We start from the raw sequence: 16,280 nt of genomic DNA, 5'->3' as shown, positions 1-16,280 counted from the left end.
CAATGAGATTTTTTTCCCAAATCGTTCAGCCCTAGTATACAGGCATAATATCATCTTCATTATTTTTGTATTCTGTATCTGTTATTCTAATCATGGCAGGTTCTGAATCAGACATCCAGGCTTGAGATCCAGCTGCTGGAAAATTCACTTTCCACTAACAAGTTGGAGAAAGACTTAATGGTCCAGACCAATGAGATCAGCAAGCTGCATGAAAAGAACAGGTAAACAGACACTTCAAGCAAACAAAACCACACACACCATGATACTATCCATACTGCAGAAAAGAGAGAAACAAAGGTTTTACTTGGACAAACAAATAGCCAGTCTATGCTGCTTTTCTCTGCGGGATTGCGTAAACAATTCAAAAGTCAATGAGAATTGACTACCACGTAGTTTGTCCATTTTCCAAAACAATATCTAGTTGTATATACAACAGCATAATAGGAAGCTTGTATTTTCTGTGATATTCTGTAAATGCATGAGGCTATGCTTTCAACGTTGAAACACTGCATATGTTGCAAAATCAGGCAATTAAAATGTGGCTTTTGGATTTCATGTCTCCAAATCTTGTTCTTTACAGTGATTGGTGCTGTGGGATTGTCTTAGATGATGTAGTGTTTAAAAGGGTTTGGTCCACATCTCTCATTGCAGTGTCCATAGAGACTCCATGCAATCACTTTGGAAAAAAGGACACTATTTGAAAGCGTAGTCTCTGGTGATTCTGACTTTGAGGCTTATGGAAATTGATTTCTGAGGACAATTTCCCTAAGCTTCAGCAATCATGACATTATTCCATCTTGTACGTGTCGTCTGTACTTTTTCTTTTACCAACTCTATAATAGAGGAAAACATATGATCAGTTAATGAATTTGATGTCAGCTTATATCATCTTTCAGGCATTAGATTGTACAGTGGTAATTCTACCATACTGAAATGGCTTATTCATTTACCTCAGATGAGTCTGCAAAGTGCATGATGACGCGTATGTTTATACTGTATTGTGTGGGAAACACATAGCAACCAAACCTACAGACATCATTATTTGTAGTTCTGTCTTATGCACACTTCTTGTATTTGTATTCCCATATCACTCTCTGGGAAATCATTTTCAAGTAAAGGGAGCCATGAGCCACCATGTTTGGATTGTAATTACTCACAGGGTCCATCACAAAGTAACAGCAGGAAGTAAAAATGTCAAAAGTGGAGGAATGTTATTAAGTTAGCTTTATTCGGCTGACCCTTATTCATGATGCTGTAGGAAAAACAAAACAGATACACATCAATCACATAATCACTGGAAATATTCCAAAAATTGCTAAACAATATTCCATTTAAACCCGTGAAAACAAATCTCATTCCAGCGGATTTGGATGCCCTAAAGGACCATTATAATTAGCAACTTCTCTATCTTCCATTAAAAAAAAAGTCTTCCTTTATTTTATTCCTCAGCCTCATGGAGCAGAAGATGTTAGAAATGGAGATGCGACACCGTGAAGAGCTGGAGACACTGAAGCAGGAGAAGGGCAGTCTCCAGGTCCTGGTGGGGAGGCAGAGCAGTGTTATCGGGGAGCTAGAAGCCCAGCTGAGCCGGGCCACAGGAAACAGCACAGCCCTGCAGAGACAGCAGCAGGAGATGATGGATACCGTCCACAACCTGCTCAACCTCTGCTCCAAAGATGGAGGTAAGCTAACTGGAATCAAAGCCTCACATGCTGAGAGGTTTTATAACTTTTTCAGCAATTCAAAGTGTAAATATGGTCTTAAACAATACTGCCCTACTTAGGCAAAAGACCTTAACTCGCCAGAAAAATGACTTTAAAGTTATCTTAATGTCCTGACAATTGAGTTATAGGTATAATATTGTAATTTTCACATTTTGTAGTGTATACCTGTATTAATCTATGTACAAAAAAATGTTGAACTCAAATTTGACCTTTGACCCTTTTTCGGAAGTTACTGTATTCTGCCTTAGCATTGCCCACAAAATGACAATCAGTCATACCAAGGCAAAGACCTTAACTTCTATTTTATAGCACAATGTTATGGTAACAATGATAACTTTTACTTAAAATGTAAGCAATATTAACCCTATTGAACTAACTAACTCACTATGATAAAAATGGCTTCACATTTATCAACATCATATGAAAATGATATATCAATACGTTTTTTTCTGTATTTCATACTCATACTAGTACCACACAGGCAGTCGCATGATTGATTCACACACTCTGACAGACGTCAAAATTAAGCATGAGAGTGTTTTGATGTTTTAATGCATATAAAGCATGTTCTTCTGTTTGGATATGATGCACTAATTTAGACTCATTGCAAGAATGAAGACGTGAACATAAAGATACCGTCATTCACGTGCATATTAAGTAGCCACTTGGTTTGTTTTGGTCTTATAATACATCCATAGATGCTCTGCAGAGAGGATGGTTAGTTTAGCCAGCAGTTAAGTTCATAAGAATTTGTCCAAATTTCAAGATTTGTGGCAAACTAAGACAAACAGTTAGACTACAAACCGACAGCTTTTGTTTTAGCTTGTTTGTCAAAATTTGCTATTTAGAGTAGAGTAGAGCTGTGTTTGTGTAAACAGCGCGGTGGACGAGAGTGGACTGTGCCCAGACAGAGATTGCGTGCGTGCGAGCGCATCACATTTACAGAGTACCTTAACTCAATTTGAGCATTCTGAAGCGCCATGAAACAAAGAACCGTAACTGATGTTACGATATTCTGCCTTGGCTTCTCTACGGCTTTTGAAGTTACGGCAAAGACAACACACAATTTTCTCCCCAAAACAATAAAATTGACTCAAGATATTTGTCCACATGATAAAGCAGATCTTTAATGTGCCAAAAATGACAATAACTCATGTTCGACCAAAATTGAGTTATGGTCTTTTCGTTTTACACAGCAGAATAGCCCTGACGTACTGAGGAGCACTTTCTGGCACTTGTATGTTGCTGAGGATGGAGATGAAGTCACAACCTATTAGAAGTGTAAGGAAATGTTTAACCAAGTTCAGAAGTCTGATAAAAAGCCACTGAGAATTGATTGAGCCCAGCAGCTCAAAGCTGGACCAATCAGTGAAGTACCAGCAATGGTTAAGATGATGGTAACAATATCAATGCTATGTTTTTTTTTTAAACTGAGTGAAAAGAAGAAATCAACACAACATTGACATAAAGCATGACTTACCAACTGCATGACCTTTTTCTCCCCTAAAACTTATTCTGTGTGCGATCGCAGTGGATAGTTTTAACTGTAATTTGATATTTCCAAAATAATGGCTATGTTTTTAGAGCTAGGAATGGTCTGCCTGTCTGTTGGTCTACCCAACAACTATTGGATGGATTGCCATGAAATTCTGTAGAAACATTCATGGTTTCCAGAGGTTGAAGCCTCCTGACTTTGGTGAACTTCTCAACAACTATTGGATAAGTTTCTATGACATTTTATACAAATATTCATGTTCCCCTCAGGATGAGTTATAATCTTGAACTTTCTTGATCCCCTGACTTTTCACTTAGTGCCATTAGAATGTATGTAGACTCTTGTTTCACTTTGAAACTCTGAAGCAAAATCAACTACATATACCATGCACTGGCTTGGACCGACCAGGCGAAAAAAGGTTTATGTTTATGTTTCAGTGCTTGCCATCTGTTAATTGGTTTTATACTGAGCCACATTTTGTCTACCCCCACTAGCGATGACCCTAACCCAAGAAAATGCCTATTGACCCTTTGCCAGACCACAATATGCAAAGCAAAATTTGTGGATTGGCTGTTCGAGGCTTGAACTATGAGGCAGCACTCAACTTGTTTTGGATGCTTACTTCCTTGGGTCAGATGTTATAGCTACAACATCTTTGATTTTACAATCCTCATGAAATTATGATGACACCAGTTCTATAAACCTTACCCCATACTGAGAGACACAGGGATGCACTGGCTATTAAATCCTGCATCACTGAGAGCAGCATGAATGAAGAAACATAGTTCTTATTTTAACCCGGTGTGCTCCTGTTAAAGAGGTTTGGAGCCTCTCATAAACCGGCATGGTGCTCTTTTTTTTTTGATGTGGCAACAATCACTTTTCACGCTTTAACTTCATAAATGCTGTGCACACTGAAAGCATGACTGGTTAGAAAGTAATAGGCTTATTTTATTCCTCTGAGTCTCTCCCTTCTGTTAATATGAGACAAGGGATTTCCCTTTTGGCCCTACGTTTGACCTGACAGCAATGCAACCTCTCTTGTTCGGTCAAACGTGATGAACTCATTTACCCCTTTCTCAGCCATTTAAATGCCGAACCCACTTGATCCTAACATTGGCCTAAAATCCCATTGGTCACAGGAGATTTGACATGAATGTCTTTGTCGGGGGATTAGTTGCAACTTCATTTCCATTTGTGGATTTCCTGCAGAGACGCCTCGAGACCCCACAGTGCTTCTTGAGGTTTCCCATCAGACAGGAAGCATCAAGGGCATGAAGGGATGTAGGAGTCATGAGTGGATAACTACTGCACATGATTAACACATGCTTTTTATTTATCATGCTTCTCCCTTTTGTAATTTTAATGTTCCATGCAATAAAGGTCACAGGAGGCCTCTGCTCACCCACCATCTGTTTACTCTGGATTTGTGTCTGTTACATTTAATTACCAGAGGTCTTATAAGGCCATTTTGACCTGACTGGTCACTATGTATCATTTTTGTATTAAGATTCAAATGTTTTTCTTATTATTTTTTCAGTAGAGCAGGGTACCACAGCCAGTCTTGCTGTCTGTGATTGGTGGCTGCCTTAATGAGAGGCGATAGAAATGGAACGTGTCCGCTTTTGCTCCATGGTTGGTCCTTTCCTCTTCCATGGTGGTGTTGAAGGTTGAAGCGGGCGTGCGGGTCAGAGGTCTCCCCTTTCTTCACCCCAGCCTGAATAAGTCAAACTGTTATAGCTCCTGGGGGACGCCCCGTCCAAAGGAGGTGAAGGAGTAGGTAGATCTCACTGATCATCTGACTCATGGCCCCTGTTTTTCAACAGCATTTTAAACAGAGAAGCAGCAGAGCTCTCTTTTTTTTTTCCAAGTTCAGGGGACAGCTTTTGTTTGTTTGAGAAACGCATTAGTGTTTTAACTTGAGGAAAGGGTTAGCATTTCATGCCATGGAGTGGCGTCTGCTTGTGTTAGTCGCTGTTTTGAAAACTGAGCCTGAGCATTTCCTTTAAAGCATGGACTCAAATCATCTTTGACTTTTCTTTGGGGAAGATGACAGATACTTAGAAAAGGGAGTCTTTTCTAAGTATCTATAAAGTCTTTTTTTTTTACCAGCTGTCCATGTATGGCTTTTCCTAAAATTAAGGTTTCCAGTGTTTTTTTTTTTACCGTTGCAGTGCAAACTGATGGCCGGGAAGATATTTTTGATGTGGCCAGATGTGGCAATGGAGCTCTTGTTTAGGTTGTAATCATTACCTAAACCTCATTAGGGCGCAATGAGCCACACACTGTTATTAACGATAATTGACCTCAGCTTTGGAACACTTTGCAAAAATGTCTGGCTGCAAAATATGATTTTGTTTTACAGTGTTCTATTATCCAGCTAAATGAATGACATTCATCATTTTTACAGGTGCTTACTCGGAGTCAAAGAAAATGGAATTATTTTAGATGTGTGCGGGTTGTAATGCCTAAACCACTTCATTAAACTACATCACTTTACGATCCAGACCAAATTTTTGACTGCTGCACATGATTATTTTTATGCTTCACTGACTAGCAGAATGAGTTGACACTTATTGTTGCTAAGACCCTGTAAAGTGTGCAGTTATTGCGAGTCACCTCAGTGACCTTCCTCAAACCTTTATTTTCTCAGAGGGAACTAGACTGTTTTATTATATGTTGCGTTTGCACACGTCTGTTAAAACTGTTAAACTTGACATTCAGAACATCAATATAGCAGCAAACTAATATTTGATATATAAAGATATGGTGGAGTAATGGCGTCCTGAGCAGAGAATGAAGTCACACTCCCTCTGTGTGTGTTCCGAGCGTCTCTGTTCTGCTTGCCGGCCACGGGTGCATGTCAGTGCATGTGGCCATGAAAAAACGTAGATATTTCACGTATTGGTAAAAGCTCTGTGAGAGCCGTGTAGACGCAATCCCAGTCTTTTTTTTTCAGTATTTCATGTGAAGCCCCTTAAACAAGGCAGTACATACTAATTTTAGTCATTAGAGGTGGTAGGTTAATAATTAATGAATTAATTGCGTTCACCTGGAAATTCAGGTCAAAAGCAATCCATTACGACCGTAGGGCTACAGTACTGTGTATAGACCTTATACAGTAGGATAGTTAGAATGACAATCTGCTACAAAATGTTTCCTTTCCCAATTCTGTTTTCAAAAAAGCATTACTGCCTTCAAACTCAGTGTTGACTTTTCAATATTTACCCAAGATCTTTACTTCATTTGATTACTACAAAATGTATTGCATCAGCAGTTCATTGGAAGTATAAGAAAGTAGATTTCTATTATTTAACAAATGTAACTTGAATCTCACGAATGAAATGAAACACATCACCTAAAAATCTGATTGTTGTAAAGTGTACTGTGGGAATGAACCGGTATTATTTTATAGAGATTTGCATCCTTCATATATGACTACACCAGAGAAATTAATTGAATCTTGTATGGAATCACTTAAACTCTCAGCGGCATTTAGAGACTGATTATAGTCACATGGGAGCAGTGATGTCTGTGGCAGTCCATTTAGCTCCATTACTCACTCTCTTTAGCCCGAGTATTTGGGCTCATTTGGCAAGGGTACTGATTTATGCAAACACCCAAGCCCTGCTGGTCTTTTCACATGAACCCCCTACTGAATACGAGTCCCCACTGAACCACAAAATATTTTTCTGTAAATAAATATTGGGACATAAATAATATTTGTAGAGCTGGGCAGCAAGCTGTTCAAGGGAGCCGCTCCTACACTTGAGCATCAAGTCCCTCGGCAGAAAGTCTTCTTCCACCAAAGGGACATCTCAAAGACGATTGTGAAATGATTGTCCACACTTTTTTAGATCGAATACCAAAACGATCTCCCTGGCCTCTAAAATGTGCCCCGCTGTCTGCCGGCTTGGGGTAAATTACCGCCTGACAGGGCCGCTCTTTGTTGTATTAGAGTCTGGAGCGCGAGGGCCAACTCTGTCAACCTGTCACAGCAGGAGATTATTGTCGCTGACACTCAATACTTTGTCAAAATGCTCAGATAGTACACCCAAATAAGCGTCCTGCTTCCACCAGGATGTTCTGCACTCAGGAGGGGGAGATCAAAGCGAAGGCTAAAGATCGCTGACACATTTCGCTTTTCCTTGACATCTTCTTCAACTCAACAATTCCAACAATAAAAACAATGGTGTGTAAATTGAGATGAACCCCTCATAAGGAAGGAGAAAGAAAGAGAAGAGGGGAAAAAAAGGAAAATCGGAAGGAATTTCCATCAATATAACGAGGGCATGGAAGGTAAATATAAACCACTTGTTATAACAGGAACTTGAAATTTATAGCTTGTAGTATTTTGTCCTTAGCCTCTTGCTTGGTTTCAAAATAGTGCCGCCATAATTATCTACAGATGGAAATGGATGCAGCTGGTCCGTCAAAGTCTGAGGCTTTTCTCTCGGAGCAGGAGATCTTCCAGTCGATGGACTGCTTTTCTCTTGCTAATAAATTAGTCGCCCTCAGATTTTATCTGGCCGTTACAAGATACTCACAGTGAGACCACCGATCAGCTTCTGCCTCAAACTCCTTTTATATTTTCTCCTCTGAGATGTACAGATCTGAAATATGATAAATTGACCTGTGAAAGGTCTGCTTGCAATTTGTGATTTCATAAAACATAGAACTATGATTTCCATACTTGTCTGACACACAAGGTTGCATGAAGGGTAACCGTTTTTAATAGCATGTATCTGGTGTAAGTGTTTACTTGGTCCCTTCTTTTATCGCACAATATTGTAGCACTAACACCTGAGCTTTGGCATGCTGTCAGTCAAAGTCTAAAATTGGTCCTCTCGTATTTCCGACAGCTAGAATATGTAGCAACAAAATGTAGTGTAAGTTTCTACACATAGTGGCCTAAAAGAATAGTTTGACATTTTGGTAAAAGAGTTAGATGAGAAGATTGATAGCACCACCAGAGTGGTATTAATCTTCTCATCTTACTCACCGCAAGAAAGGGAATGAGCATACTTTCCAAAATGTCAAACTATTCCATTCACATAGCCATAGATTCACAACTGTAACAGTGTTTCCCACAGATTAGAAAGCAATTTGTGGCGGCGGCGGAAGGGTTGTCGGCTGGTCGCCCCGTACCAGATCGGGGGCGGATACTTATTTTCATACAATCAAGTATCAAAAACTGAGGAGGACACACTGTTGGATGCTGTCCTCCTCTCCTACTCTTTCTTCAATGCCTAACAAATCTATCTCTTTCTCTCCCTGACCCTGTCTTTCTGCTTCAGCAGCACTGGTTGAAGCCTGAAAATATTGTAAACAAATTAATAACATGACTAATTACACTGGTCGGACTGTTCAGCTCTGTTTCAGACTGATACCTCCGGTTCAGGCTGGTCCTCATCCTCAACACGTGCCTTTTTCGGTCGCGGAAAATACTTTTCAATTCTCATCTGGATTGAAGCAGCAAACATTCAGTGTAAGAGTAAAAAAATGAGATGACATTATTTATAATAAGTTTATTTGATTCACAGCTGCTACATATAGCGTTTTGACCTCGACAACCCAACTGCATCTTACCGCAAACTTGCGACTAGTTAACTTTCTAAAGCAGGTGCAATCGCTTGTTTGCTAAGAGTCGGGTCGGGACTCAAACATTAACACACTGACAACATTGTATTCAGAATCTAAAATATTTGTATAGCACTTTTTAATGTGTGATTGTGTAAAGGTGTTCACGAGATACCAACCTTTCGTGAACTTGTGAATTTCGCCAGCCGTCTTCTCTCGTTTTCATGGAGACAGGCTCTGTGTGCACGGAGGGAGGGGCTGTGTGTGTGTGTGTGTGTGTGTGTGTGTGTGTGAGTGAGACGCAAGTGACAGAGAGACGGAGGAGAGCAGGGTAAGGAAATGCAGCTGAACGAATACGCTGCGTGTTTTAAAGTGCGGCGGCAGGTGTTGATTGAGCGGCGCACCACCACAAATTAGTCTATGTGTGGGAAACACTGTGTAAAGATCAAAAACAATTTGCACTACCCAGTTGCTCAAGGGCTGCAAGTAAGTTTACTTATGCTCGCTTGGTATTTGTAGAACGTCAAATTGTGCAACACTGTTTCCATAATTTCTTTTGTACCCACAGTAGTGCCTAATAACACAAAGGTCGCAGATGAAGAGAAGAAATTCCGTGACTGTGCCGACCTCTACCAGGCTGGCTTTCATAAAAACGGAGTCTACACCATCCAGATCAACCCGCAGGAGACCAAAAAGGTGGGAAGCCACAATATCTCACAGCCAATAAGTACACTGTAATGTGAAATATCTGCCTTTTCATCACTTCTAGGTCACTTTCTTATAGTGGGTTTACAGGGAGTATGAATGCCGAAAGCTGAAAATACACTTGGCATGGTGAGGTGTGAAACAGGACACTGAGCTTATCAGGATGGTGACAATTGTGCAAGTGTTTGTGTGTGGATGTGTGTGTTCTTAACCTCTACACTATGCTTACGTACTCTTGATTGATGGGAGTGATGATTTAATAAGTTAGGAGGTCGGCGGACGGTTTGTGTGTCTCAAACTCAAGCTTGATGCTGCAGGGTTAATCACAGAAATATGAATTCTACTCTATTTTTTGTTTATGGAAATACTATTACTATCTATGTTTGTTAAGCTATTGTGCATACTTTTCCATTCTTTAAAGCTTTAGTGCTTAACTTTTAGATATTCATGAACATCCGTTACATTTAAGCCAAATGAGTTGCTGGAAAGCTAATTAAGACTATCAGCTCCACACAACACTCTCTGGCCGTTTCCCAATACCAAGAATGCAAAGAACAGACTTGTGTTCTTGGGGAGGACGTTCTTGCTAGTTGTACCTGGAAGAATGAACTTGCAAGTTCACAAGCACAGAAAACACTGTTAAGAGTTTGAGACGATGCATACTTCCTGTTATTGCTCAACCCCCCCAGCACAGAGGCTACCAGCAGGGCTCCAAAATAACAGCTAGAAATAAAAACCACAACAATATAACCACTTTATATTAAAACAATCTCCGGACAAGAAAACCTCACAATGTTACAACTATTGCAATAATATTGAAAAATAAATCTTATTGAGCTTTAATTTTATTGTTTATGGTTTAGCTCAAACACTCCTTACTTATTCAAAAGAGTGGAACGTGATCCCTACTATTATTAGTGTATAAGTTTAAGTCAGTTTAAATTAAAAAATAAGTAGGCATGCACTGGTGTGTCCTATGTGTTCATGATCGTGATCATTTCTATATTATTGTAGTGCCCTGTATATGCCCAGGGAGATGGACATTAGCAATTCAAATTATAAAGGTTGGTGTCTCCCCTTTAGTCTACATAACATGTCAGCATGTTACCACTTTATGTACAACTCTTAATTTATCATACAGAATCAGAAAACAAATACACCAAAAAAAAACTAAATCTATATATACGTAAATGTATAGCCTATGGCATAATTTAAACAAGTCTCCCGAAAAGAAACGTGTATATATCTCTCCCCCTTGTGTGTGTGTGTGTGTGTGTGTGTGTGTGTGTGCGTGCGTGCGTGCGTGTGTGTGCTTGTGGAGTTTAACTCTGAAAAGACAGTTAACCACAGGTTCCCATTAATCTTATGATGGACATGTGTTGTGATATTTAAACAAACGATCCGTCAACGGCGAAATAAAAGCCTCTTATTTACGGGACCGGTCTAAAAGACCTCCGGCTTCCAGCGGGGTCTCTGAGCGTGACTATCCGAGCGACGAGCTAGCGGCCGGGGCAGGCGCAAGCTGGCGGCCGCCTCACTTCACGGAGCTCCGAAAACTCCGAAAACCTTGGAGCAAATTGTCAATTCGGCAAAGATTTTCGCAAGACTGCCTATATTCGAAATCTAAACCGTTCATTTCTCGCCTAAAATGTGGTCAGAAGTTAATTTGGTGATGAATAAGATGGCGAAAATTGTTAAAATTGTCCCATTTTTGGACTGTCTATGTACCGGAAACCCGACCATCATTGAATGCCGAAATGAATGTTGGGATACGGTTGCAGCGAAGTTCATACAAGTTACCAACCAATGCATCCTCGGTAAAATGGGCGTGTCAAGAACATTTCCGGGAATCTTAACTGTTCTTGGTGAAATGCGAACTTGTGTATTGGGACAGTACTTGGGCAACACGAGATGACGTTTCACAGGGACACAAGAACACAAGTCAATAAAAGAACACAGATTGAGAAACGGCCTCTGTATTTCTCAGTCTGGCTATATTGTGTCATCAGGTGACTTTCGCTCGCAGAAACTCAAGTGAAGATAATTACCTCCGATCACGGAAGGCTTGTATCATGTGGAAGCGCCGACAGTTTGGTTGTCATTACTTAGAATTCCTCATGGGGGCGACAGATACTACGCACTATAGCTTTAAAAGATGATGGAGCAGCTTTTGAATGTATTTGTGAAAATAAGTATCTGAGCTTCAAGCCTCTGGGTGGACGTTTCATTGCGGCAGCTCAATAGCTTTCACTAGTCGAGTGGAGGCTAGTGAACCCTAGTCTAGCTTGCTATCGTTAGCAGTGATTCACAGTGTGACGTCATTTTTTGTTCATGTTATTCCAACACCTGCTGAGTCATTGGCTGCTCCCACATACGCATTGTGTTGGTCCCACATTATATTTGTAAGTACATAAGTAAGTTTGTGCATGTTTACCATGAATTATGAGCTGGTCTTGGAGAAAACGATTCTATCAAGGGTACTTCCTTAATCATACCCAGGCTGTGTTCATGTGTGTTCAGCTGTGTGGGCTGACTGAGGTGAGAGACCTTCTCCACTCCACCCTGGGGTCTCCTCAAAACAAAGAGCAACACTGCAGATAGAGCACCAGCCCTGCGTTATCAGCTTACACACACTGAGGTCCAAGGTTAAGGGCCACATTACACCCAGGACCTCCACTTTGATCCTGCAGAAACGAGGCCGCCTGATGAGGAACATCTCTGGGGAGTTGGTGAGGCATAAGGAGGCGCTGATTAAGTTTGAGAAGGACACAGATACGTTGCATTCCCAAAGATGATTTATTATGAAAGCTGGGAAAAGGAGTGTCTGTAAACCAAATAATTGTCCAAATGACCCTTCATTGTTTCAGTGCCGTTGAGAGTCATGTTGGATGTTGAATTAATCAGCTTGTTAGTTAAATTTCTTCTGAATACTAGAAAAATTTTCAAAGACCTATGGGTGCTCTCATTGTTCCATTTCCTTCACACGTGTTTTCCCACCCTCATTTGCTCTCTCTTTTCAATTGTGTAGGTGTATTGCAACATGGAAACAGCTGGTGGTGGATGGACGGTCATCCAGCGCAGAGAAGACGGGAGTGTGGACTTCCAGAGAACGTGGAAGGAGTACAAGATGGTGAGATGAGACAAATGCGTGCACACAGACACATGTCCGGCATGCATACATTCATCCATATCCATTAAAAGCAAGATGATAATGGTGGCCCTGGACACACAGAAATGGCGAGAATACTCTCATCCACATCCAACAAGCATAAATTACGAAACTGTGCGATGAGCAAAACATCCTGTTTATAAAAAAAATAAAAAAAACTTCCGCAGGGGGATTATGACAAATAGTTTGCGCTTTTTGGCCTTGACTGAACATGCTGAAAACTAAGAGGCAGATCCACTGATCCAGATGTCATTCCTCTTCAGCAATAGCTCCCCCCGTCGTCTTTGCATGAGCTATATTGTCAAGGGTGTCTTGAGACTTGCGCCGCTCCTCAGCCGAGGCTTCAGTGACATGCTGTAATTCTTCCTCTTTTCCAACAGGAAATTATTACATACATCTACAAACAACACACTTGTTTAGTCTCTCTAGCACTGTGCCAGGTGTTTCATCTGTTTGTCATCAAGGAGAAATGTATGCATATTTGCATTAAGGGTGTTAACATTTCAGAACCTAAGCTGTGTTTAGACGGTAAATTGGATTGTATTATTGCTGGCAGTTGCATTGCTTGTGTTTGCTGTGTAAGTCACCTGTGTATACCTTCCACAAGCTGTCAGTTTATTGTCAAATGGACTATGTTCATTCTATCCCCTGTAATCTGCTTTGTGTTTTCAGTTTAATTATTTCCCCTCTTTCTACTGCTCTTGATGTATAATTTACAAGGCAATGGGAAAGGATTTCAAAGAGTTTGTGGGACATTATAAACCAGATAATAAATAATAAAAGAAATATAGAGCACAAGGGAGAAGAAGAAAATAAATATATGTGAGGCCTAAAAAGTAAGTACCTATGAAACAGACGTGGAAACCCTCCAGCTTTGAACAGGTGTCATAGAGAGCATGGCGTGCATTACAGTACATGAGGGCACACACATGGACCTTGGCCGACATTTACAGTACAGTGCTGATCCAACAGCGTAGTGTAACTGTCCCTCTCCTTGAAAAGCCTGGAGGAGATCGATGGAGTTTTAAGTGTTATTAATTTTCTCATTCTTGGTCTCCAGAGGCTTGTGCTCACAGATTTAATGTACATGGAGGATTTGTAAATCTTTCAGTAACAACTGACGTGTTTCTTTGTGGGACCATGGAGAGAATTTTGGCAACAGGGATGTCCAGTAGTGTATATGTTAAAATGAGATCTTAAGACCATCTAATGTTTGTTATTACATTACCAGGAGACCACATATCACTGGAAACCTCGCAAATAATAGTCACAACCTACTCTTTCTTCTTATCAGCATGTGAACATGGTGCTTGTAGAGTAATGGTTCCCAACTATTGCTCTACAAGCACTTCAGGGGGTACTTGGGAAGTTGCCATGGTGTAACTGGAAAGATCAAGTAAAGAACTAGTAAGTTTTACAATAACCAGTAATCTGTCCATAAAAACAAGTCAGGCACACTAGTAGTCTGGATCTAATTAAACCATGGTTTGGTTTGTTTCTAGTGTAAAAACATTTTTTTGGATGGGTTGGACTTTCAGACCAATAACAGGGAGTTTTGGAAGGCTATCCTCATGTTATAAACGTAGCTAGCTGCTTTAAGGTAAAGCCCTGTGCTTAGTCAGGGTTTCGCAGGTTCTTAAAACGTCTAAAAAAGTCTAATATTTCAAAATCTAAATGTTAGGCTTAAATTCGCTGAAGTATTGTGTTCTAGGTCTTAAATCATTTTAAACAGGTCTTAATTTTCCTACGTCCATGTAACGCTACCTCTAATGCTCATTGAAATGTTCCTGCAGCGCTTTTAGAATATTTTCTTTTTTTTTTATTCTGTGGTGTTGTAGTTCTTTCTGTCGCTAGTCCAAATATAATTTGCTGTATTACGATTACAAATGAGACCAACATGCAACTTATATTGCAGCCAATCTAGACACCCGTCCTGTAATGCCAATATGCAAATGAGGTCTTAAAAAGTCTTAAATTTGACTTGGTGAAACCTGTAGAAAGCCTGTTAGTGTGTGCGTAGCAGTCAAGCGAGAGAGAGAGGGAGACAGTAACGTGGATGCGCTCAGAGCAGGCAGGTGTTGGTGATCAGAGCAGAGAAGAAATTAGCAGTAAAGTTGTAGTGAATGTACAGGATACGTTTCAATTTACCCCTGTATAGACACTGCAGCATCTCAAGACCCAGGTAAAGTTTCTTTGTCTTTGTTCCCAACTGCTATGTAAAGTGAAGGGGTTTAGCCCCGAAGTAAGAATGAACTTCGGCCCTGGAGGCAAAACACAGTCTCTGTCTGGTTTCTGGCCACAATCTGGAAGCTTAAGCAGGAATGGTTAACAGTTAAAAGATTCACAAAATGTCAGACAATTTTTTGAATGAGAGAGAGGTTACAATAGGACAGGAGAGCCTGTCTAGAAACTAATCAATTGCATGTATGACCAAAGCAACCTAAACATTGACACTTCAATTGTATGATGAAAATAAAGTATTGTTAATAATTAATATAGTTAAATATTAAATATAACATTCAGTTATAATCCAGTTATAAGAACATAAATGCTGGTGCTGATGATTTTAGGTCAGACAAAAAAAGGTTAAGAACCACTGTTGTAGAGTATTGGACTCTCTGTAATTCTAGTTTATCTTTGTAACAACAGTTTGAGTTTTACAGAGCTCAATGTTTCTCCCAGACATAGTGATTTTAGCAAGTGTAACTCAAATGCAAACCAAGCGCTAAGTCCAACAATATGACTTACCATCTTCTCATTTTTTCTGAGCTGAGTGATGTAGGTTTAATCAGGTTTGCGTGTGAAGGATCGTGAAGAACCGGAACTATATAACGGAAAACTGTCAACAGAGCTTGACTCCAAGCCTTTTCTCCAGCCAGGGTTCTTGAGATAAACCACAGTCACAGTATGAGGCGTTGGACCGAGCTGAAAAACAGTCAGAGGGGAACATCTCATCAGGAGTGAGATCAATTCTAGAGAAAGTGAGAGATAAAAGGAGAGAAAGCGGTAATGGGCCCCAGTCACTTTCTCTTCCACCCACTCGGCAGGACATGCCTAAGGCTCGAGGAATGCCCCATATTTACTTTCCCTCCTTCCCATTCCTCATCACCACACACGCTTAGCACAAACACAGACTTCTCCCTGACTTTGCCTCCCTAGCCCACTCCACCCCCCTCTTTCCCAATCTTTAATGGAGTGGTCCAGACTGTCCTGTCAGAGCTGTAATGTCATCCTGCTTTGTGATATTCCCCTCTGCAATTCACTGCTCTTGCTGCTGTCAGAAGCACTTTGCCTGTGACCGGGAGCAACTCTGATCAAATACAAACTTTTGCTGTTGTTTGAAGGAATGTCCCATGCATACAGTATATATTTTTGGAAAGAAATCTTTAGGTAATAATAACTTTAGCATGTGTGACTTGAGAGGAAGACAGAAATGGAAAAAGGTGTGTGTCTATTTCAGCTGGTACCAATTTAGGCACTTTTATAGGTAGGTAAGTCTATCCATGTGGAGGATCAAGCCAAAAGCAAGCCTAAAATACATTAATACACAATATGAGTAATGTGTGTGACTTTTTCACTGAGTTCTGGAGGAATGGAAAAGAATGCT

General features: G+C 40.4%; 1 protein-coding gene across 2 annotated transcripts in view; it reads left to right on the top strand.

The window, feature by feature from the left end:
- The window catches only part of angpt1 (angiopoietin 1), a 69,663-nt gene that overhangs the window by 32,815 nt on the left and 20,568 nt on the right, over positions 1–16,280 (top strand). For both annotated transcript variants that reach the window (XM_035991488.1, XM_031295902.2), the window contains 4 exons: positions 100–221; positions 1,450–1,682; positions 9,368–9,495; positions 12,533–12,634. In XM_035991488.1, the coding sequence (XP_035847381.1) occupies positions 100–221; positions 1,450–1,682; positions 9,368–9,495; positions 12,533–12,634 (585 nt within the window). The remainder of the gene's footprint in view (positions 1–99; positions 222–1,449; positions 1,683–9,367; positions 9,496–12,532; positions 12,635–16,280) is intronic.

The sequence above is a fragment of the Sander lucioperca genome, chromosome 14, assembly GCF_008315115.2.
Source record: "Sander lucioperca isolate FBNREF2018 chromosome 14, SLUC_FBN_1.2, whole genome shotgun sequence".
NCBI classification, from domain to species: domain Eukaryota; kingdom Metazoa; phylum Chordata; class Actinopteri; order Perciformes; family Percidae; genus Sander; species Sander lucioperca.
Note: the sequence above shows the minus strand (reverse complement) of the source record. Positions and strands in the feature narration are given on the sequence as shown.